Source organism: Rhipicephalus microplus, chromosome 2 (assembly GCF_043290135.1).
Source record: "Rhipicephalus microplus isolate Deutch F79 chromosome 2, USDA_Rmic, whole genome shotgun sequence".
NCBI classification, from domain to species: Eukaryota; Metazoa; Arthropoda; class Arachnida; order Ixodida; family Ixodidae; genus Rhipicephalus; species Rhipicephalus microplus.
The window spans coordinates 261690870-261715869 of NC_134701.1; the positions used below are offsets into that span (position 1 = coordinate 261690870).

The window sequence follows — 25000 nt, forward strand, 5'->3', positions numbered from 1 at the left end:
GCCTGTCTCGGGCCTCTGTGCGAAGCCCTGGCGTCGAGCAAGGGCGTTCGTCTTCTTAGCTTCACCATACGGGGTGACATTGAGGGCCGAGGAGTCGCGCTCTGCCATATGCTCAGTGTCAACCGATCCATCAGACAGCTGTTGTTCAAAATTTTGGACGACAGGGACGCGGGCTTCTGCCGAGACGTCTTCCTCGCCCTGGCTGCTAACGACACCATCACGAACCTGGTCGTCCGCCTGGACAAAATATAGAGGCCCGAGGCAGCGAATGCGCTGTCGTACATGTTCGCTCACAACAGGACGAGAACAAGCGCCATGCTTGGGTTCGAAGCCGCCCATCGGGCTCAGTTCGTCAAGGAGGTTTCCCATGGGATGTCGCTCAACGGGGTCATCGCGGAGCTCCAACTCCTGAGTAAGAAGGTTTCGTGCGACGCCACGATCTTCCCGGCGTTCGAAGCCCAGCGAAGGAACAGAACCGCTTTGAACCGAGCCACGGACTTCGTGCTGACGCACCGAGCCGACAGGCAGCTGGACTTCGAGCACTTCTCGGGGCATTCCTGTCTTCTCCGTCACCTCGCAGCGGTCACGGGCAAAACGGAACCGGAAGTGCTGGCGGAGCTCACTGCGGCCGAGCATTATGTCGAAGACAACTATCTGGTCCTCACGGGAATCGTCAAGCACTCTCTGATTTGCCGGCCGGCTGAAACCACACAGCTGGACGCGCTCAACGCACACTGTTGGCACGCACTGGTGCGCCATCTGAAGGTTACTGACGTCTTCAATTGAACAAATATTTCGTGTCAGTCAGACGTACCTTTTTTTTAATCCTTGTAGAAAACTTTCTGTTTGTGAATCCTTAAAATATTGCTTGATATATAGTCTTGAAAATGGCCTCGTTGCGCGTATCTTATTCTGATGCTGAAAATAGTTCTTCAGTTAGTAACGAGGGGCAATACGCTTGTTTCCTATGGAAGCTTTAGTTTGACTCATCTTGTGTTCATGAAAAAATTGAGCTTAATAAGAGTTATTATGTGAAAATAACGGTTATACTTGAAAACCAATCACACGGGAGCCATTTGGTCCCGATATTTTGCTGTATGATGCTTTTTTCATTAAAATGTGAATGAGCAATCACGATTCTGTTGATACGCTGTATAACGCTTTTATTTTATGAACGAAAAATTCATACGGCGTCTCATACGGCGTCTTGTAGTCGAATAACATGTGTGTTGTTCGATAACTGTAGGGAGGTCACTCAACAAAAACTTCTGATCAACTTTTCGAATGGTGGAATTCATTGCACGCCAAATAGATGAGATTGTACTATATACAGTTACTACGGTACTCTTTTAGCACATGGGTGAGTTTGATTGTCAGAGTTGACTGTGCACTTACTTTGTACGTCAGAGCGCATTATTAAGCAGAATTGTTCATATGAAAGTTTTAATTAGGTGATAGAAACTTCGGGCAGGGTAGACAGAAGCCAGTTGCGGCGTTATAACACTGTTATGACTCGTTGAAATCTTTACTTTCTTTACGATGTTTTTCGTTCCTGTCTGACATATTTCCGTTTGTTACTCAATAAATGACGCTGTTGTATCGCTATGGTTATAAATAGGTGCTAAATAAATTTGAAGTCACGTCACATGGTTTATACAAGCTCTACAGGTCGTTGTTTGAATCTGAAGCCCTGTCCTTTTTTATCTTTTTATTTATCCTTCGTCAACGTATGAAGTCACCACCACCATTATAATCATCACTATCGGCACCATCGTAATCTGATCATCACCATCCGTTACTGCATCAACATTGTCTGTAGCTACATAGGGGCACACATTGCCTTACAGATGCTGCAGTGGGTACTTCTCTATTCGCAAGATGATTTATGGATATTTCGTACTTTGCAACCGCATTAGCAGCGTAGGCTTCCTAAGAGATCACAACGCCTTTCGCTTACGCCTATGAGAGTTCATGGCGCAAAGAGGATAGAGCAGACGAGCCAAACATTTCTTTGCCGAATATGGGCTGCGTTGCACTTCCGCATCATTTCGGTATTGCACAGAATAGGTATCTATTGAAATAGCGCAGTTCCTTTTCAAACTTGATTTACAATTGATTTAAACTTGATATCAGGGCGCAGCTCTTGGGTGCCCGTTCTCGCGGTTGAGCGGCATCGCCGTCGGTGGCGATGGCGTGACCAAGCATAAAATAAGGAAAAGATACTTGGGACCGAATGGGATTTGAACCCGAACTCTATAGACAAATTCCACCGCACATATACCACGAAAATGTGGTGGCGCTGTCGTCGGGCGTTTGGTTTTGCTTGGTAGGCAAAAGACGCTCTGCCTGTTGCAGTTCCTGCCGGGTTTGCGATGGTGCATGTGGTTTTCTCAGTCAAGCAACGAGAAAAAAAAATGGTATGCCGACAAGCTGCATCACGGTTGGATGTGCTGAAAGGCATAAAAACGGCAGCGTAAGTTTTTATTGGTTTCCACTTGACGAAATCCGTCGCAAGAAACGAGCTGCAGCCGTAGGGAACTGGGCCCCGACGCGGGCTCATCAGTAGTGTGCACTGCTGATCAGCAGCACTAAAGCTCCTGAAGTAATTAATCACTGGCAGGAAGCAGAATGTGATGGCGAGTCGCGTCTCACAATATCGTTTTGTTTGTTAGCACACCTCGCAACCATCAGTGCTTATGGCGCGGAGCATGGAGTCAGACTTTCCCGCCGAAAATTGTGAGCAGTAGTTATGGGTGGACGCCGCTATAATTTTACTGATAACGTCGACGTCCGCCTGCCTGTGTAGCGTCCAGAAAAAACTGGCCAGGATGTGCAAAAGCATCACAAGATAGAAGAAAGATGCAAGCGGTGTGTGCGGGCAAAAACTCAATTTTCACAAAATGCGCGACGTCTGTATATACAGTGTATCAGATATTTCTCTCCTGAGGTCGGTCCTACGTGGGCCAGACAGACCGATGCATTAATGAGCGCATGAGGGAACATCGTAATTTGCTGCCAAAAGGCCCAGGAGGGCAAGGGCCTTTGTATTGCACGAGGTTTGGCAGCGTCTTGATTGTGGGGAGGGAACGCAATAAAATGGGAAGAAAAATCGGCGAAGCTTTTCACATCTGGAAGTTCGGCGCTGAATTGTGTTAGCGAACCTTCGGCTTATATCACCGATAAATAATTTTAGTACCAAGAAGATCTATAAATATCACATTTAGCACATGTGTTAAGGTGCGGCTAACGTAAAGAGGGGGCTGGGGGATGGGCGTAGAACGTGTTAGTATGGGCGTAGTGTGTGCTAGTACTACGTTATGCTATGCTACACATGGCTATGCTTGCTCTCTTTTTTATATTTTTGTTGCATTTGCTTTATTGTGTCTTTTTACTTATTTGATGGTTCAGGCTTTTTCTCTGTTTCCTTGCTTTCTTCCTATTTCCGACTTTCGCTTTTAGATTAGGTTAGGTTAGGTTAGGTTTGGCATAGAACACCAAGCATGCGTCGTGGTGTTCCAGAGAATATCGTTCTTTAATACACTTCAGTTGTAAATGCAGCCTTGTTCTGCGTGTTTTTCTCTTCTTTACTCCCGTCTGGAACTTGCTAAAACCCTTTAATTTCACACCATGTATGAACTAGCTCAGAAAATCACACTAAATAATGACAAGTCCTAAGATGTAAATAATGACATCCAAGCCATTGAAAACATGACTTAGATGCCAAGCTCGCGGTACGCTAGCGGCTGTTTTGCTTGATCGATACACAAAAAAATTGGTATTGCGTGACGTGGTTGTATGAAAACATGAAAGATGGGCTCTGACATGTAAATAATTACAAACACGCTATGTACATCATAACTCTTGCCGACGGCTTCATGTAAGGCCCCAATACCTGGGAAATGCCGGTTTTTATTTATGGCAGTCGTCATTCGATGATTCAACAGACCATTGAAGATCGCCGTTGCTATAAAATTGTCGCGCAATAGAGTATGTAATAAAATATAGTATACGAGTAATTTAAATACATGCAGCGACTTGTAAGTCGACGTGCACTCACACCGACGTAAATAATTTTTGGGCATAGAACATGTATTTAGCCCCAATACACAAAAGTGTGTTCAACGTACTGCATATGTCATGAGAATGATTGAATCGCACGTGATTAGATTCTGTGATCATGGGTTCACGGGAGAGGCATTTACCCTGCAGTGGGCGTAGTCAGGCTGCTGCTGCTGCTGCTGATAAGTTTGTGAGCACGCGCCCCTCGGGAATCTAATCTAGTGCAATGATAAAAAAAAGTGCTTTTTTTTAATGGCGAACGCTCGCCTATGCGCTGTATCACGCGGTCATTTTATCAGAGCGTGCATGCACACTCGCCTAAAAACCACACGCCGCATTGAAACTAACGTATCAAAGTGACGATAAGGATGTTCGTCGACAAAGATTGATCACGGGTTCTTCGCTTCGTGGTCCTCGTAGATGTGTTTCAGTCCCGAAGCGTAGTAGAGTAGCAGCAGGTTGATGTTCTTGAGCCGCTCTTCGGCGGCGGCAGCTTGCGCCACCGATCCCGCATCGTTCGGATGTGCCTTGGCCCTCGCTTGCGCCTTCTCTCGCTCCTCTTTCTCCCTTTCGTACTCGGCTTTCACTCGGTGGTACTGCGAGGAAGTAAGTCGATTAGCAGGAAGCGTTCTCGGCGAGGCCACCTGTATGACTCCGTTAGGAGCAGATTAACTTATGCGCGTTGCACGTATTAATTTTAGCATACTCTAATACTACAGCGCGAAGGGAAAATAACGAAGACGAGAAATACAGGACGAGCGTCCGGTTCTTTTTTGTTGTCTTTGCCCTTCTCTCTTAACATAAATATTTTCAAATATGTTATAACAATTCGCCCAACTTCCCATTCTCCTGAAATAGTTCCCCCCTTTTGTTGAGGTTTTTCGGTTCTTCATCAATATATTGTGGTGGCTTAGTGCGTATGACGTCACGCTGTTAAGCACGAGGGCATGGGTTCGATTACCGGTGGTCGCATTTCATGCATTTAATAGGTTATTGTGCGTTTTAGCATAAAGTTAAAAAAATTGGCCCCATACCTGCGTGCTTCACTGCAAAGGACGTAGAAAGACGATAGTTTATTGTCTGGAAACACTGCGTGACATCTGGACGCCATCTGGCAGTAAGGTCAAGAAACGAAAGTTTTCTAGAAGCATTTAATATAAGTAACAGCGCTGTGTTGTTTTAGCGAAGTATAAGAAAAATCCTCTCTTTCGTTCATCGGGCCCTTGGTATTATCTGAATACACCTTCACTCTAATTCAATAAGGATGCCAACCACCCTTACTGTCACCTGAGTCATGACATGACAGCATCTGATCATAGAGTAGCTGCTTACGTTGCTAGGTAGGTGTTGAGTGGAAGCAAATAATAACAGCTGCCACCGGTGGTATCTGTCGCCCAGGTTGACTCCATTGTGTTTTATTGCAATAGCAATAAGTAAATATCCATTTTAAAAGCAAAGGAGCAGATTACATAATATTCAAGTGTTGATGTTGCTCCAAAATATGCATAATTTTTGCTTTTTTATTGACGATGTTCACTAGTATGAACGCAATCGTGCAAGACATTAAGATGTGTAGTCGCTCAACAAGGGCCTAAACTTTCGCTCTGGTAGCTCACTCGATTGACCCACACACACACACACACACACACACACACACACACACACACACACACACACACACACACACACACACACACACACACACACACACACACACACACACACACACGCACACGCACACGCACACACACACACACACACACATACATACATACATACACACATACATACATACATACATACATACATACATACATACATACATACATACATACATACATACATACATACATACATACATACATACATACATACATACGGACGGACGGACAATCTTTACATCGAAGTATCCCAAGAAAAACTATCGTCTAAAATGCCCAAGGCATTGTCAGGGACAGCTATAACCGGCCGAGTTTATCTGCCAGGGTGAACTGCATTTTTTAATTGTAGCGGCTGAGCATTATATATTTCCGTCCCCTCTGTTTTGAGCGCGTTCCCTGCTCGCCATGTTCGAATCAGCGGATCAATGTTCTGAGGAAATGTGCTCCGGCATCGACGCCCATGGCGTGATTATATAGAGCCCGCACAAGTTAAAGGCTTACAAGTGCGCCAACTGTTTCATTCTCTCAAAGAGTTTCTCGCAGAGCAAGCTGTTATGTCACAGAAAATCTGTGCTGTTCATACTGCAACGGTTGATAATAAAGTAAATACGGCGTTACTCAGAAGTAAACATTATCTAACGATGGAACGCCCTAACTTGCATCCGAACCTATACAATGGTGTGTCTTGATTTCTCTCCGATGCATATGCGACCACAGTGGCCGAGAATAAGGCCCACGCCCTAATGCTTAGCAGCGCCATGGTGTTACTGTTGAGCTGTACTACGACTGGTCGCACCATAGAGTTTCTCAAAATTAACTAGAGGGCACTCTGGCGATGCGATCGTTCACCGACAACGGGAGTGATGGGTAGTACACACATTTACCTAGTCTTCGTACTTGCGGGCGGCGAAGCGTACTTGCGGCTCCGTTTATTGCTGTGTTTCGGTTTTGTTTTGAATGAAAGATTGAACCCTTTTGAACTTCATGAGCCAATTTGGAAAGTAAGTCTAAAAAATAAAATTGTGAAGCGCAACCGCTGAACATTTGCTAATACTTGTTTCGTAAGAAAACATCTCCAAGCCACACGAACACACACAGAGCCAAGAGCAGGCCAGAAGTACGGATATGAGACAAATGTGTGTACTACCGATCATTCCCACGCTCACTGAAGCGCCGTGCGTTGCAGCTCCCATATACACTAGCGCAAGAGTTCCCTCTAGTAAGTATTGTGGGAATCTCTATGGGTTGCACAAAGCCTAACCCTCCAAACGATTGCGAGGACGTACCACCTGGCGCACCCGCTCCGTGCGCGCGTCGGCTGGCAGGTCCCGGTGTATGTTCTTGGCCTCTTCGACGGCGACGGCGTACATGCGCAGGCCGTACTGCTTCGACTCGAGGTACTTGAGTGCGCGGTTGAGGCCGCTCGCCGTGTCCGACATCTCGAGCTTGCGGAAAAACTCGCGATCCGGTTCGGTCAGAGGCGGGGGAGGAGCCTTTGGTTGGCCACCCTGTTGGAACGCGTTCGAATATACAAAAGAAAAAGCCCTTTGATCTTTCCTGTGAGCTCTGACTTAGCATACACGTGATCCTCTTTCAATTAAAAAACATCCAAGGTTCCTTAATAAATCCACGGAAAACGACTGCAGGGTGAAATCTATCTTTTTTTTTTCTCAGTCGATTTCTACACCGCCTCGACGATCGGAAGCACTACAAGCTTTCTGAACCTCGGTGGTTTTGCAGCGCCATGATACGCGATCACTGTTGTGTGAGGTACATGACACTGTAGTGACGTCACAAATTTTGGCGATCTGTGACGCCATCACGTGATGACAATTTTTGGCATCACTCTTGATGACCCCACTTACCATCATTTTTGCGTTTGATGAGGCATCCAAGAGTTTACCCTTAATAAGTTGCGGCTTTCAGTAATAGAACTGCAATAAGTCCATGAGCAATGCTGTATTGGAGGGCTCCGGATGCACTGCCCACCTGGGGATTTTCAACCTTCACCCGGTAAATCTCGGTACACGGCCATCAATAATTTCACCTCCATGGCTGCCGAATTTAGACGGAGGCGAGAACCATGATCGCTATAGACCACCACGGTGACTCTTTCGATAGACACGTTAACTTTCTTTGGTGTTCTTTACATGCTCGTAGTACACTCGAGATACCCCAAAAAGAGTTACCACGTGTCTTTATTATGAGCCACATACGGGGCCGCGCAGGACTCGCCCATAAGTGCAACATAAGCCGTGATGCAAACATTTCGGAGACAGCTGACAGATAATCTTGACAGGCAAGATGTGTGAGCGCGTTAACTTTCATGCTGAGATCATCGTCACTGACGACACTCGTTAAAAATGCGCTCATTTTTTTACGGCGGAGACACGTATTCAGATATATATGTACCTGTAAGCTGTTTGTGCTTAACTGTACCTTCCCTCTCTTAGGCATTCGGCAACCATAGCTTGTGGGGTAATATAGATGGATTGAGAAATACGTTGGCCGAAATTTTCTATTTTCTTACTTCTGTGCGCAAAGAAAGAAGTAACACAAATTGCGCGTAAAAAGAAACTCGCCTCATTTGTTGCTCCTTGAAACATCCTTGGTGCCATGAACATCTTCGCTTTCGGGCTCATGGTGCCTTTTCGTCCATTCTAAAGGATTCGAGAAGGGTGTTGTGTTAAAAAAAACGTGAACAAAAGAACTAGCCAACGAGTCCCTACTCTGGTCATTCGAACAAAAGAAATCAAAACATTACCGAAACTTCTAAGCCAGAGAGACGGGATACAGTGTTGTTTAGAAGTGATGAAAGATCTTCGAACACTTGGTGTATAGCTATGGCTAATGCTTGAACAGGTGGTCTTGTTGTTCCAGCGAATGCTTGGGAAAAGTTGCTGCCTCGAAGAAGACAAGACCGCTTCTCAAAACGATAGCCCTGACAACAACTTCCTTTCAAACATCGCTTCAAGCCCACGTCCATTAACCTCGGAAGGCTTTGATATCAGCGTCATGCGTACTCTGGTCGACCGAAATTGGTGGCGAGGGCATTTAATGCGCCGCATATGGTCTGGAATTGCCCAACTACGAGCGGAGGGATAGAACTTTTGCAAACATAAATCTTTTTGGCTAAATTCTTGGAGGCATATGTGGCAGAAAAAATGTGCTAATATTACTAACCTTCAAACACCTTACACAAACACTTTCACCTAATAAGTAGACCAAATTTGGTGTAGAAAAAGGGAGTGGTACTTTCAAAATATATACTTTTTTTTTCAGAAACAACACCCAGACGAGATTCTGGGAGGTTCGGAAGGCAACCACGTGACAAAAATTTTTTTCTCTCCGAAATAGTTCAGCAACTCAATATTTTTAATGAGGGAAATCAGCATGATGTTTTTGAATGCATCTGAGATCGTCAACGAAATGGCTGGGGCGTTTGGCGTGGAATGACCCTGTCACATTTTCTGCGTGCACTTTCGTGTGACTCACGCTCTGACGAAAAAAAGACTGTCTACATGGGCGATGCCAGTAAGTGAGGCGGCCGCAAGCTTGACCGAGCCTTGGTACGACGCCTCCTCGGGGTAGAACTTTTCGCATCTAGATCGGCCCAACTGTGGCTTTGCTCTGCATGCTGAATTGCCTCCTGCATCCTTCTTTTTTTTTTTCATCGCATCGCCAAGCGAAGTGGCGGAACAAAAACTCGTATCGCGTGGCAGCTGGCATACTTGTTATTTCAGCCTCGATTGATGTACCAAACACAACTTCAGCGCCTCATCAAATCAGAATGAGCGGGATCGCAAAGTCAATCGTAAATCAAACGTGCGATCATAAGCCATCCAATGTTCACCATGAATGCGGCACTGCAGGTACGTAGGTACATGCCAATACACTGGATGAGTTCATTCACTAAAGACGCAAGACAAAGATGCTAACTAAATGTTCCTGCCGCCGCTACCACAGTGAATTACATGGACCCTGAATCTCCTTTGCTTGATGGACCAACGTTGTCAGGTCACCCGTGAGATTATCGAGAAGCGACCACCAATCAGTCATTTGGATGCACTCGTCAGGAGGCGAAGGTTACACTTTCTCATATTCTCCATCACTCCGCTTGCTAGTTTCGGCTTCTCTGAAACTTATTAGAAACATATATGGACGCTAGGTTGACATGTATGCTGCGCACCTTAGTGTGCCCTCCTCAACCCCATGTGGACGAGACGTGTTCCTACTCGTTGGACATCCACATTCTTTCTATACTATCAGTGATAAGAGCTCTCTGTGATGACCTTGGCCTGTCCGCAAGCTGTCCGCATACACCATCGCGTTGACCAGTCTGCTGACTCTCGCTTATCTGAGCTCTGTTAGTTTGCTGTATTCGCCAATGTAGTGTTCCGGCAACATGCCGCGGCAGATGCCGCATCCTGTGACAGTCGTGTACCCCTTGCCTCTGCTCCTGTAAACCTCCTGTAAACACGCGGCGAATAGCATCGAAGAGATTGTGTTTCCCTGCATTTCTCCCTTCTTGGTTAGGATTCTGTCGCTGTCTTTATGGAGAACTATGCTGGCAGTGGATCCACTGTAGATTTATTCCAGTATGTTTATGTAGGGTTCGTCGATGCCCCGATTCTGTAGTGCCTGACTTACTGCTGGTGTCTCAACTGAGTCAAACGCCTTCTCGTAACTTATCAAACCTATATATATGTATAGAGCTTGGTTGTATTCCGTGCATTTTCTATTACCTGATTGATGGCATGGGTACGGTCTATTGTGAAGTAGCCGGTATGAAATTGTGCTTGGTGTTTTGGTTGATTTAACTTTAATGTTGCCTTAATTTGATTAGTTATTATTTTTGTAAATAATTTGTAGAGAACGAACACTAAGTTGATCGGCCTGTACTTTTTGAAGTCCTTGACGTCTCCTTTCTTATGAATTAAAATGATGTTGGCTTCATTCCGAGATTCTGATACTTTTCCCGTCAAGAGACACTTCGTATATAAGGTGGCCAGTTTTTCTAACACAATTTCTCCGCCATCTTTCAGTGGATTCGCTGTTACCTTATCCTCACCAGCGAATTTCTCTTTTTTCAATCCTTCCAGGGATTTCCTTACTACCTCTGTCGTTACTGGAAGGATGTCGAGTTCCCCTGGACTATTATTGCTTCTTACGATATCATCCTGGTTGTTTAGACTTCTATACAGCTCTCTTTAGAACTACTCCGTCACATCTACTATCCCATCCATATTGGTTATGACATTGTTCTTAATGAATACATCCGATTTTCGCCTATGCACAAGTTTCCTTTGGAAGCTTTTTACGGCCTGCTCAATTCGCCCATGTTATACGTTCATCGGCTACCTTGTGCCTATGGATTAACTTCGAGAGCTCCACTAGCTCTTTATTGTAGTTGAATTTGATGCTTTCGTGCTTTGTCGTCCCTTAATGAGATTTTTCGTCTCCCGAGATAGCTCGCTAGTGTCCTGTCTAGTGACTGTAACTCCGACTTCCATTCCACACTCTTTGATGATACTAGTAAAATTATCGTTTATTGTGCCAACGCTAACGTCGGTTACCTCGTTTAGAGCCTCGAATCTATTCTGAAGAGAAACTCTGAATTCTTGTACTTTCCCTCACACTGCTAGCTCGTTAACTGGCCTCTTGCTTATAAGTTTATGCCTTTTCTTTTTAAATATAGTTGAATACGAGCATCACCATTTTATCGTCAATACATCGGATTTCGCTAACTACTACTACATCCTGTACAACGCCTGAGTGTGCACACAGAATGAAGTCTATTTCATTTTCAGCTTCGCCAGAAAAAAGTTGCGTGTACTATGAATCAGAAGGATAAAAAGTCCAACCTTTGACATGTACTTGGCATACAAGATGTGCAAGATGCACGCATGTGCAAGAAGCACGCACGGACCAGAGCCGAAGAAATATACGGCTCTGGCACGAACGTACTAGCTTTCGCTACAAATGACACGTATTGAGGAAAAAGCACGGTAAATGGCAGAAAGCAAATTAGGTGCACGACAAGCGCTCGTTTACGACAAGTCCAGTTTGCGCTCGGCAACTTATTTATGGACAAACTTGCCAGCAAAAAATTTTCATGAACTAAAGTAAAGCAGCTGAGAAACAACACAACACCGTTTCGGCAAGACTTACTTCGTCTTTATCTAGAGAGGGAAGAAAATCAAAACAAAAATACTTGTATTAGAGCGTAATTCAGGCGTTATTCTGTGTTCTCTGAAAACAGACAAAAACGGGAGCTTCTAGAGAGGAGCCGTACCAAATAAGGCGACAAACTCTTACCGCTGTCGATGGCGTCCTCATCTGGCCAGATTTTTCTGAAAAGGGAGGAACATCACCAGACTTGAACAGTATTATAGCTGCTTTGCGGTTCCAACATTTTGACTTTGAGTGTTCATTTCTTTATTCTTGGTATACTTATGGCCTAAAAAAAGTGATTTTTGTACACGCAAATTTCCTATTTGGTAGTGCCTTATATCGAAATGTTTTGTTTGTTTAACACTCAGAGTGGTCAAAAGTGGCACATTGCACATTATACCCCAACGAAGCACGTGGACCAAAGTGATCGGGCAAGACGCATTGGTTTTTCAGTCTAATTTGGATGCTGTCCATATTCAGATCATTTCTGCGTTTTACAGTGTAAAGGAAGAAATCAAAGTTGAAAATATTCTGCACGACCAAGAAAATGGGTTGAATTGTCACGCAGTGCTGTTGCACTGCTACGTATACGCACTGTTTGCATAGCGTCTTCTGCTGCGCCAGGGGGCGGCACTTGCTGTGCACGATCATGTTGCACACCTTGCACCGACATCCGTAACCCAGCCAAATCTGAAACAAAGTGAAAGTAATAGAAAGATTATGGGACACTCCATTACATCCAAATTCCGCCAATTACAAAGAAATGTGTTGTGCACAGAGTGGCGTTACAAAGGTTGCGTTCTCATATTCTAATGCGTATACGGTACGCTGCTTTTAATTATTTTAGGCAATGTTTTGAATGCTTAGCTGGGCGTACTGAATGCCTCGGATGTTAAGAGTATTATGACTTACATGAACACTATTTCAGGTGTGGAAGATATGTGGGGTAGGCTGCAAGCCTTCCCAACATATAATTTCTGGCTGCGAGCCAAGATTTTTTTTTGGGGGGGGGGGGGAGAGGAGCGCAGTTGTTGAAGGTTTCGAATAACACCTTATTTATTATCTGTACTGGGTAAAACACCAACCTCCATCCGAATTTCGAGGGGGGGGGGTCGAGTGAAGACCCGCTGGGCAGCACCCTGGCTACGGACCTGATGTGGGGCATTAAGTTCCGAAATCACCATATGATTACAAGGTACAGCTTCATTTTCGGCCATAGTGAATTTTATTTATTGCGCACAGACAGTGCACAATACGTGGACTTCTGACGTTTTACTTCCATCGAAATGGGCCCGCCGCCGTCGGGGTCTAACCTACGACCTCCGGACGAACAGCAGCTGAGGAAGATTGGCACCCATTGTACAATAAGGAGTCAACAATAGGAGTGTTTCTGAAGTATTATACTATGAAGTGTGCTGCATCACGCCTTTCCTGGCAAATCATATATTGCTTTGCAAACCACGGCAACAATGATCTTGCATTCAGACCTTATGAAAATTGACGATGGTATTGAAAACGGCACGTCTTGGATTTCGCAGTATACACAGACAAACAAGGGAAACGAATGCTGAATATTAATCACGTGCATCTTTTAAGCGCACCGTCCTTACCCGGTTGTCACAATACTTGCATACGATGATCTTCTTCAGAGTGACGTCTTCGAACTTATGAGCCAAGTTTTTCGGTGCTTGAGTTTTCATAGTGGATGACCTAGGTAGAACGTAGAAGGGTCACATACGAGAAGCTCGTCATGAGCATTCAAGTTGAAGTTTTGATTCGAGACGAACTAATATACCATTACTAAGTTGCACTTTAAGTGTTCGCTTGCTTTGATTACATAAGAGTGAGTCTTATACCAAAGAAAATGTTGTGGCATTTCAGAGAGCAGGCCAAGTTACATTGCGTCTGATAAGGAGAAGACGTTTATAGTCTGCAATCACACACACAAAAAAAATGTTGCAGATAACTGCTCTCTCAGAAACAGTTTTATTGTGATTTTAAGTGGCGTCTGTTGCCCCGCTGCGGTGGTCTAGTGGCTAAGGTACTCGGCTGCTGACCCGCAGGTCGCGGGTTCAAATCCCGGCTGCGGCGGCTGCATTTCCGATGGAGGCGGAAATGTTGAGGCCCGTGTGCTCAGATTTGGGTGCACGTTAAAGAACCCCAGGTGGTCAAAATTTCCGGAGCCCTCCACTACGGCGTCTCTCATAATCATATGGTGGTTTTGGGACGTTAAACTCCACAAATCAATCAATCAAGTGGCGTCTGTTAAAACAACTTAAGCTTAGCGGATACAACTGCTAAGTGTTTTGGATGCTAAAAATTTATGACGGCTGAGAATACGTTTGAACGATTGACCTACTTACGTGCTTCGTTCTCAAAGTTTAGAATCGTAGTTACGGATCTGTTCTACGCAAGAGAACCGGCGGTACGTGCTTTCGCCTAACGAAAGTGTGTTTCCAAACATGTTCACCGACATAACGTGTAAAAAAGTATTAGAAGTGAAAGTTATCAGAGAGGTAGGCAAAACTTGCGTAAAAAGAAGTGCCTGTTCAGCAGAGTAGTTCACATATTGGTGATTAGACTGTCAGAAGCAGTCACGGGAGGTGCTGGTAGCGGCTATCACTGCTATAGTATTGTTTCCCTTAGTTAATATTGTGTTAAGTTTGCGTACTGGCTGTTTTATAGACGAGCTTGGTTAATTTATCTCTACATGTTCCCGAAGACGCTAGAGTATCCCGAAGACAGTGGCTTTGCTTACAGCATGAGAAAGTGGGATTGAAGAGACGCCGATGTATCATTACACCGATGAGTGCAGGCTGCCTTACCAGCTAGACTCAAGTCCCATCAGGTCGTGCATTTCTTCCACGTCCTGCTGGGGACCGCCCCTGAACTTGTATTCTCCCTTGAAGACGAAGTGAAGCGTAATGTCGCCGTAACAAAGCCGCGGGTCGAAACCATTCAGCGTGGAGTACTTGTTGAGATCCCTGTTGAGAAGAATAAATTGTTGAAAAACAACACCAGCAACAAGATACTCAGAACCAACTAGCCAAATCAAGAGACTTAAACAACAAAAAAGCACAAAAGACGCACCGTTTTGCGAAGTTCTCTGGAAGTATGAACTACAGGCTACATGCGCTATTGAGTAAACAAATATGATTGTTCATCTGGCTCGAAGGTGTACAAACGAAAAGACGTTCCGGCTGTGAAGGCCTCCGCTGGATAAAGCTAGCAGAGGAGTCAAACCTATAGTATGATGCAACGTTCAGTTATTACGCTTTGAAAAGAAATCGTAGGATACCCAGCTATTCACGCAGTGCGAAAGGCTCTGTCACCAGGTGTTTATAACACATTGGTCATGTTAGTCTGTTTTTTAGCAAGTGACCAACGCTTGACTCGGGCGAGTTGCCTCATGATATATGGTAGGTAGAACGAAAAAAGCTCACAAAAGAAACCAGAACAGCGTTCTTGCCTATCTCTGAGTTTTGCGCTGTACTTGCAAAATTCACCAAGAAATGAAAATTGACAGCCATCCTTTTGTAGCATGTAGCCACAGCGAAACCCATACGAATATCTCAGAAAATCTTTAGTTGTCGAAATATTTTATTTTGTCTACGAATCGAACTCAGGTCCAGCGCTTTTCAGGGGGGATCGTTCTTGAAGTTGAGTTGACCAGTGTCACAAACGAGTGCTGAAACCACCCTCAAAGAGCTCCAAAACACGGCGCCAACCAGGCTTGCACCACAATTAGAGGTGCCAGCAATGGTAGCTTTTCTGAAGTGTAACCCTCTTACCTCCTGCACAGACCACGCCGGCCATGAAAGCGACCACCAGGCAATACGGCGCGTCCGTCTCCACAGAACAACAAGCTAGAAAATTCTAGCCCTCTCTCTAGCTTTCTCTGTGCTACGTACAGATGAGTTGTATGGATTATTAGCGTACTCAGCTGCAACCGAATATAAGACACATACATAGTTGCAAACAATATGTGGCCATGTGCAACAAGTTGTCGTAATAGCCCCTGCGCGGCCAATTGCTATTTCCTGGTAAACTAAAGTCGTAAAACGACTAACCCGGGAATGCGTTGATCCCGGGTTCGATCCCTGGACCAGTACAAATTTTTTCGGGAACTAAGAAGCTTTCTATCTGAGAAATTGGTATTGACTTTCATGTGTCCTCATGCTACAAGAAAACGGTGATCCATTTCCCTTCGGCGACGCTTGTGCCACCTTGCGGGATTAAGCAGAACTCACTTGACTTGTCTTTCTAGCAATGACGCGATCAGGAACCCGTCTACAGGTGCATTTGTTCGCTCACTTGGGCAGTTGTTGGAATTCGGGACAGAGCAACTTGATCACCGGCCCAAAGAATCCTTGCGTAGTCTTCTGACATTCGTCCAGAACGTACGTGAGTGGGATGCTATTCTGAAAAAAAGTGTAGGCAACAGCACGTGTCAGGCGTTCCCCGGATAATAGATTACACGCAAAGAGCATTATCTCGTTAAAAAAAATGCCCAAAGTGTCTGAACTTATGTGCGCTTCATTCAAAACTTCAGGGGAAACTTGCTAGCTGTCGAATTCAGCTCGGACAGTGACGTCAACGGTATACTGTTAATATCATAAAGGAAGCTAGTAACCAAGACTATGCTTACATAAGCCAGCATGGTGTCAGAGGGTCTCTTCTTCATGCCGTGAAGGCTGATGATCTGGCCCTTGCTGAATATACCGATGTTGATGTACTTCAAGTTGTTTTTTACATCCAACGTGAATTTTTCCAGAAAGACGGGGTCCTTGAAAAAAAAAAAATGACAGTTGTTGATTCTCGGTAGTTCTTTCAACGGGCATGGTATTATTCAGCATTCGTAAGCGAAAATGTCACACAAAACTGCACTTATTAACACGCGTGTTTAATAAAAACTTGCTGTTTTCATCTTAGAAGACTGGGCGTGCTAACACGAACACGAGACAAAAGTTGATGATTGATACGTGGGGTTTAACGTCCCAAAACCACCATATCATTACGAGAGACGCCGTAGTGGAGGGCTCCGGAAATTTCGACCACCTTGGGTTCTTTAACGTGCACTCAAATCTGAGTACACGGGCCTGCAACATTTCCGCCTCCATCGGAAATGCAGCCGCCGCAGCCGGGATTCGAACCCGCGACCTGCAGCGAGACAAAATTCAAGACAGCATAAATGATTCTTATGTTTTGTTCTGTCTTATGTGTTTGCACGCCCAATTCTTTAACATGCCCGCCTACCAACTAGCTCGGCTCTTCATTATTCAGCAACAGCATTGTTCTGTGTTGACAACAGTTGACCACGCCTAAGGCGGCGGCTCATAGTCATTGTCAAGAAAGGAACAAAGTCCTGTAAGCAGAATGGGTATTCGTTTAAGTTTAGGCCAGTGATCTGAAGCACGCAGCCCATGGGCTGAATGCGGCCCGCCGACCTTGCGCTTTCGGCGCGCGGCCGGCACTTGACAAGTCCTCGTCCCAGTTTCTTATGACATCAGGAGTGTTGGTCGCAACGCTAAATGGTGCTGACATTACTTTCTCGCCTATGGTGAGTAATAACGCTCCGTAAGGGTAAGCTACAGAAACGTGACTAGTGTTAAGCATTTTATTTTTCGTGAACACCCCATGAGGCCATCTTGCATTGAAACATAACTGCTGAACAAATTCTCTATGATTCAGGATCGGCATCTCGATTTAAGTCATTCTGGAGATCAGTATCGATATACTTCTCGAGTCCAGAAGTGCGATCCGCTTCAGAAATGGCTCATATTTAAAATAAATGGGAATGAGGTTGCTTTAATTGGCGACGTTAGCTGACTTTTATATTAGACTTCCCACCCCACATTTCCCGTGCACTACCGACTCCTTCACTGCCCCGGCCATTTGAACGATTAGATTTTGTGACTGCGCTGATGTGAGTTTAAGATTATTGGTTTATACAGTCATCGTCAGCTGTTCCTGCTTAACATTTCTGCCGTATTTTGGGAAATTTATCCCGACTGTATTGGGTAAAAAAAACACTTTTTGTAGTTTTCAGAATACGCAGTGGCACTTACTCTGGTTGAGAGGACGAACTGAGTCCGCTCGATGGGCTGGTTCTTCGATTTAGCACGGGCTTGAATCTCCTCGCTGTCTCCAATTCTCTTGATTTTTTGAGCGCCTGCGACAGTTGTATTGTTCGAACTTAAACTCACAGCAATGCACAGAATTTCCGTCACTAAGACAGGAAGCAGTACTTTGAAGCAGGAGTTCTCCAGCATGTTGCACACAGGGAAACCTGCTAAGCACCACTACGTGCTAAAACCCTGCCCCCCTTTTTCCCGCTTTTACTAAACTTTTTTTCCCCGCTACGTTCATGTGCACTACATTCAAAAACAGGAATATATAAAAAATAATCACCGGCGTGCAACTGAACAAGATCACGCGTTTCGGTTATGCACTGAGGTGAGCTTATTGACACTCGAGATTGAGTAATGGGGGTTGCTTAGATGGATCGCAACCCGGGTTCGCCAACTAAGTGATATGCTGCATGCGAAAACATCAAAAACGAATCAGTGGCTCGAAAAATTCCGAGGAGAAATCTGCGGAATCCCCTTTTGTAGGTTCCTTAGATGGATCGCAACTCGGGTTCGCCATTTAAGTGATCTGCTGAGTGTGAACCCCACAAGAACTTATCAGAGGGTCGCGGAACTCTCTTTGAGAAACCATGCTTTCAAGTATTTATCGTTTAGTGACCACTCTAGCATCAACGCTTTACAACATAATGCGATGTTTCTCATCGCTAGGAATAAATAATCAAGGTACGAGTTTGTTGCTAGCGCTGGGAGACATCGAATGTGCGGCACCAATGAGTTCATCGCTCAGCCTTAGACCTCTGCTAGAAGCATTGGATGGGGTAATGGAAATTAAACTGCTGCAGATGATTTAACGCGACGATATGCAAGTTCCGTTATGCCACTCAGCCAAGTTGCTTCCTGATAGGCATCTCCGGTCAGTACTCAACTTTTGGTCTACATTACCTGTTATTTTGGTATCGCGGAAGCTTGTTAGCTTAAAAAACAAAGAAACAAGTTCAGTAAGGTAGCCTGCTGGGTGATTTGTATCATAGTAAAGGAAACAAGTGTACCGAGCAGAGTAGCCAGCGTAGTCTTTGTGGTGACAATCGAGTTCTTTGTCTTGGTGTCCTCCATCGCGGATGTTCCAGGAGCGGGCGCTGACTGTTCACCAGGCTAAAAATAAGAAAAAAATAAAAACGAGCAGTTTTTTGTGTATTTTGACGTCAGAAATATGGCCTTACATTTTCTTGCAGATGCGAACGTGCACGCAAAATATGGCCATGTTGTGATGAGCACAGAACCCACTTAGTTAGTTTATTAAAATTTTCATAGCAAGACGAAGTCGATAAAACAATATACACGCAATACCGTTCATACGGCCTGTTTAATGCTAAGAGTGTGATAGCACTGCTCAGCGAAGGCAAACTGATTTTTTTTCTGACTGTGCTACACTGAAATTAGAAAAGAAACTGCAGACAATGGCATTTCGAAGTAATGATCACTCATTTTCATATGGTAACATCTAACAAAAAGCAAAAAACGGATGCGTCGACGCAATCCCGTGCTTGGAGAGAGAGAGAGAGAGAGAGAGAGAGAGAGAGAGAGAGAGAGAGAGATGCACGCTGATAACGAGGTGCGTGAATACAGCGATGACGTTAAGCCTTATCTGGGCCACTGTGTTTTTAACATTTCCTCTCTAATGGAGGCGGAAATGTTGTAGGCCCGTGTGCTCAGATTTGGGTGCACGTTAAAGAACCCCAGGTGGTCAAAATTTCCGGAGTCCTCCACTACGGCGTCTCTCATAATCATATGTTGGTTTTAGGACGTTAAACCCCACATATCAATCATTTCCTCTCTAGGGCTTTCACTATAACAAGGCGTCCGTCTGGCCCTGAAGCCACATTGAATAGCCTGCCCCGCATCACTGGGTGCGTATGCTCGAACACGCACAATTTGGCAGTTTGTATATGTGCAGCAGGGTCTGCAGTTGAGATATGCATGCACTCTTGGTCAAACCCGGGGGATGAGTGCGCGTCGTTGTGAGAAAAAATTTACTATGTTACCATTTGTAGCATATTTTCTTGTTTTATACAGAATTTGTCAACATTTGACAGATTTATTTGAGTGTCCGCAACAGCTTTGTGGGCACCATCTGTCGTAGGAAATGGCTGGCAGCCTGCGTACGAAGAACTGCTGTGGACGCCTAACTAAGTCTGTCTATTATTCCTTCGTCAAGCGTCCTACAGCATACCTTCGTCTGTTCCGACGCAGAACCAACAGAAATGTGTTGCGGCTGTGTATGTGCCATCCACTCGAACATCGTGCAAATGATATCTGTCACAGTCGGCCACGTTTGCCGAAGAGCAACCTCGAAATAGCAAACACGCAAACGAACTCTGAGGCAGGTTCTGAGGCAGAATCGGCTATCACTCATTGTGCACGCTGCACCACTCATGGTTGCAATGACACCGGATTACATTTACTTCATTTTGGTAGTCATTATTTACGCTGAGTTGACTGACTCAATTTGAAGTGTGAAGCTGATTTTGTCCCAGTTTACATCGTTTAAATTGTTTACCCCTAAAGGAGTAGGTGGTGCGGAGTGCGAAAAAAAAAAAAAAGCTGAGATTTTACTACACAACTCAGCTAAGTCCCACATCCCAGCAATACATGACAAAAATTAGCCTGGCGGTTTATGAGAACAGAAAGAAAAGTATGCCGCTCTTCGAAACTGATTTCGGAGCATACCTTATGGGGTTGGGCTTGTTGTTCCTGTGCGGCTTGTTTGTGCCATTTGAATTCGGACTTTCTCTCGACTTTCATGGTGACTCTGCATGTGAACAGTTGATGTTATTTTATCCATACAAGTTGCACGTATGCCTCCAGTACGTGCTTCCTTACTTTTCACCGTGCTTGGCCAAGAGCTTGTAGGCTTGCTTGATTTCTGTGACGTCTGTGCCTTTGATCGATACCACGATGTCTCCCTGAGAGAGAGACAAAAAAGGGTTACTTAACATACCTTCTCACTGTTATAAAATAATCCGGGCTAAGTCAAGCAATCACTCAAATCTTTATAGCAATAAAATCTTTATACATCACTAAAGGGCCACTCACCAGGATCTCAAAATACAAAAAAAAATGAAGCGCAGTATTTTCTCCTGATACTTCTAGTGCTTCTTGAGCACTCCTGTGACACAGATAGTAGTTCTCGTGACGTCTATAGTGCACATGTTCTCGATTGGTCCATACGCGCGAGATATGAAATGTGGTTTGTCTGCTTCACTGCTTTGCCATGCAGCCACCCATCCATTCTTTTTTGTCTCGCATGTTTATCGTGCATGATCAGCCGATCACACCTCATTTTGTGTGTTTGCAACCGTGCAAGCGGCGTTAAGAGCGTGCAGCCTAGAAACGGGAAATCCTGATAGGCTCTAGCGCTCAGTGCTGTCATTGTTCACGTGCTTTTAGGAACTAAGGGGCGAGGAGGATACATCGCGTCTGTGAAGGGTAGCGAAGGAGAGCACAAAACTTTTGAACGCGGGGAGGATGGGTGAGGGACCCTTTAAAGAATGATGCTTCAAGGGTAAGATGCAGCAAGATTTGCTGTAAAAGCAGCCGCGGGTATGTTAGAGACAGCAGATCAGACCGTTAAAAAGGGACAACATAAACGACAAAGCCGAGATATACCCCACTATTACCTCGATAAGTCCGCCGGCTGCGAAGGGCGAGTTTGGCGCTATAGTGTCCACGACGACACACTCTCGAAACCTGCCTTCGATTAACTTCTGTAAAAGAAAGAACAAAGCGTGTGCTTTCGTACGTGCAATCTTTAAATATCGTACGTTCACTGCGTACTATGTACTCACTCATTCTTAAGATCCAAAACATTTATTGCACGTAAGCTATGAAAAGTAAAAAAAAACAAAAAATAAATAAATAGGGTCAGCATTAAAAGCACGCAGTCAGCGATGTATTGTAGAACATAAAAATTATCGCATCGAAATGCAAACAGAAAGAAACGACTATTACAACAATACTGATTGCTGGCCTAGTTGGTACTTGCTTAATGACATGCGTACGCCGCAAATAACACAAACACAAGTAAAGGAACACCCAACCACAAGCACATCCACAACCACAAGCGCCGCTTGTGCTTGTGGTTGAGTGTTCCTTTACTTGTATTTGTGTTGTTTGCGACCAAAGCATGACTATTATAACAGTAACTGAAAAGGAAGTATATAGGCTTTGCCTAACGCATAGTGGGAGCCCGGACAGATTTTGGCTAGAGCTGACTATGGTTTGAGAAACGTCTGAGAGCAGTATTCTCTCTGCCAACACAGTATTAACAAATTTCACTGCTATGCCTCTGTTTCAGTCCACTGAACGCTTCACCCTACAGTACTAAGGACACAACCTTGGCAAAAGTTTCTTCATTTTTGAGGTGGTGTGGAATCTGGCAATTCATTTTATTAACGACGATGTTGAGGAAAGAATTGAGGCACAATATCTGCCGAAGCTGAGACTGTCTCTCCGAGTTTCAGCTCAGTTTTACAGGAACGAATGAAAACATGCTGGCAATTTGACACCTGCTGGATACACACCAGTGAAACTACTTACCAGGGACCTTAACGCATTGTCGTAGCCATTGCTGTTTACCCAATGCTTACCTCTTTGAGTTCTACCCCAGTGGCCTGACCCCTCTCCTTGTTTATCTCTAGCTCGATGGGAATCCAGGCTGTGCCGACAATGTTGTCCACGTTGATCCACTGCGAATCCTCTGTGCGAGAAAAAGTTTGAAGTACATGAACTTAACGCTATGGAGGATAAACTCCTCAAATGCAAGAAATGCTGAAAAACGGGCATTTTTCAATTTTCGTTGAGGAATAAGAAAAACAAAAACAGCAGGGAAATCGCACTATAAATTCAGAGTAAAGCGATGCTTCTTAGACACATGCTGAAAAAAGTTATATTTTAATGTGCGGTTATCATGTTTCATGAATAAGAATCCTCACACTGTTGCCGTGTGGGAATTATAGGTGAAAAATTAACTTTTGGGGGTTTGAGCGAAAAACCTATGATATCATTATGAGGGACGACAACGCGGGAAAAACAACTTTGGCACCCAAACTTACATACTATAGTGCCTTCTGAGCTCCTCCGCTATCATTTAGGCGAGACGAAGAAGCTAATTATTCAGGCTTGTAATCATGCAGCCCGTGTTCATGGCTATGTTTTTTTTTATTTAACGTATATACGAGGTATTTGATGTCTTGTTTTTATAATGTATTCATTGCGTTCCCTCACTTTTATTTGTGGGCCATTCTAGCTTTTTAAACATGTTGTTTTTTCAATATTGCTGTAGCGTTATAAAGCTTTCTGAATGACGCACTAGAAGACTGTAGTCAGGTTGTGTGCACAAGACGTAGCCCACGTAATTGTGAACGTATATTTCATTGAGGGCCATCTGTTAAATTACTTTAAAATAGAACGGTTGCAAAAACTCTGCATTTTTGCACCGCTGGGTATTAATGACAAGAAAAAACAAACAAACAAAACGGCGGTTGCTCACCGATGGAGACCATGCAGTAGAGTTGGAAGGATCCCTCGCAGAGCACGATTCTCGAGCACTCGACCACCGTAACCTCGAGCTTGCCGCTATGACTGATCTTCTCCTGAAGCGGTGCCGCGATACGCAAGTTCGGCAGCAAGACGAACGGCTTGATGCGAATCTTGTAGCTCGGGATGGTGTGCTTGATGCGCAGCGTCCGCTTGATCTGTGAGGATCCGGAGTTCAAACAGAAATTGACTATTCACCTTTTCATATACGCCTCCCTGGGCGCCGCCATAGCCCTCCTTGGGCTGTGCAAATTGGCGCGTCCCCTCGAAAATGCACTGACAACGCTGCGCCCTTAGCCTTTGCACTCCCGCGCACAGCCCATCATGGCGGTGTTTTTTTCCTTCCTGTGAAAAGGTGTATAGCGCTCTTACTTAACCGCGACATGCGGTGAATTCATGTATACTGTTGTTATGCTCGGTAGAAAAAGTGAATGAACTGAATGTGTTAGCAAGAGGGTAAATAGAAATGGGTGAGTTGACTTGCGCCGTGCTTTTGAATGCTGGCGTGCCCCATCGGGACAGATAGGGGGAAAGAATTGAATGATAACAAAGTAATCAAGTACAGAGACGGAATGAAGACAGTGCTGGCGTCAGGCCAAAGCGTAGTCAACATTGTAACCTAACCCTTAAATATTAGCCAAGATTGGCTCTTCTCAACTAGTTCCGCAAGTAAACGTGGTAACATGAGTAACGGGACTCAGTGCGACGCTAAGTGAAAATGAATGACTAGGATGGTTCTATACAACAGAGACAAACTGGTGCATTTTAGTGAAATTGCAGTGTCGTGGTGTCACGCAGCGGACCACAAATGAGTAGGTTTCTCAAAATGTTCAATATGTTACAATGCAACCCAATGTGTTTCTAATAGGCGGTGTTCAATCGTCGTGGGAAACCACATGCTTTGTGATGCGATACTGCAATTTTACTAAAATATTGAAGGTTTTTGAAGTGTAGAACCGAAAGTCTGCCTTAATAAACATTTTTATTTCGGCTATGATTTTTTTTGCCTATATCTCATTCAGGTATAAAGAGAGTGCCGCGTGCAGATTCCCCAAATTCTGGCAATGTGAGGTGGGGAACACGTACCGTTGACGAGATGATGTTAGCAATCTGTGGGAAGCTCTGGCCCTGGAGCGAAGATTCCACAGATATCAAGATCTTTGGTTCCTGTAGGAAAGGTAACGTTTAAGGTTACACGTTACCGCCAGTCCGGTACGTTTTTTTTTGAGAGTTACTCACAAGGGAAACACTCGATCAGTTTAATCTTGCTTTAAATGTTCGAATTTCGAAACAGTTAAAAAACAAAAGGTTCACACAAATGCGTTTACCGCATAGGACATAAAAACACACACACACACGCACACGCACACGCGCACGCGCACACACACACACACACACACACACACACACACACACACACAC

The 25000-nt window shown here is 44.7% G+C and overlaps 2 protein-coding genes across 2 annotated transcripts in view; both read right to left on the reverse strand.

The window, feature by feature from the left end:
- Positions 1 to 4310: 4310 nt before the first annotated feature.
- On the reverse strand, positions 4311 to 8362 carry LOC142794809 (uncharacterized). The gene is made up of 3 exons (XM_075885953.1): positions 8303 to 8362; positions 7007 to 7228; positions 4311 to 4655 (listed from the first exon to the last, which is right to left on the reverse strand). Exons 1-3 carry the CDS (start codon positions 8360 to 8362, stop codon positions 4449 to 4451), a joined length of 489 nt encoding a protein of 162 aa, XP_075742068.1. The 3' UTR covers positions 4311 to 4448.
- A 3525-nt stretch (positions 8363 to 11887) lies between these two features.
- The window catches only part of LOC142794825 (uncharacterized), a 16075-nt gene continuing 2962 nt past the window's right edge, over positions 11888 to 25000 (reverse strand). The window contains exons 3-17 of the mRNA XM_075885955.1: positions 24665 to 24745; positions 23532 to 23736; positions 22630 to 22739; positions 21661 to 21747; positions 20864 to 20946; positions 20711 to 20792; positions 19033 to 19135; positions 17963 to 18066; positions 16543 to 16680; positions 16209 to 16315; positions 14720 to 14878; positions 13505 to 13604; positions 12490 to 12584; positions 12016 to 12073; positions 11888 to 11902 (exon numbers count right to left, since the gene is read on the reverse strand). Of these exons, the coding sequence (XP_075742070.1) occupies positions 11888 to 11902; positions 12016 to 12073; positions 12490 to 12584; positions 13505 to 13604; positions 14720 to 14878; positions 16209 to 16315; positions 16543 to 16680; positions 17963 to 18066; positions 19033 to 19135; positions 20711 to 20792; positions 20864 to 20946; positions 21661 to 21747; positions 22630 to 22739; positions 23532 to 23736; positions 24665 to 24745 (1527 nt within the window). The remainder of the gene's footprint in view (positions 11903 to 12015; positions 12074 to 12489; positions 12585 to 13504; positions 13605 to 14719; positions 14879 to 16208; positions 16316 to 16542; positions 16681 to 17962; positions 18067 to 19032; positions 19136 to 20710; positions 20793 to 20863; positions 20947 to 21660; positions 21748 to 22629; positions 22740 to 23531; positions 23737 to 24664; positions 24746 to 25000) is intronic.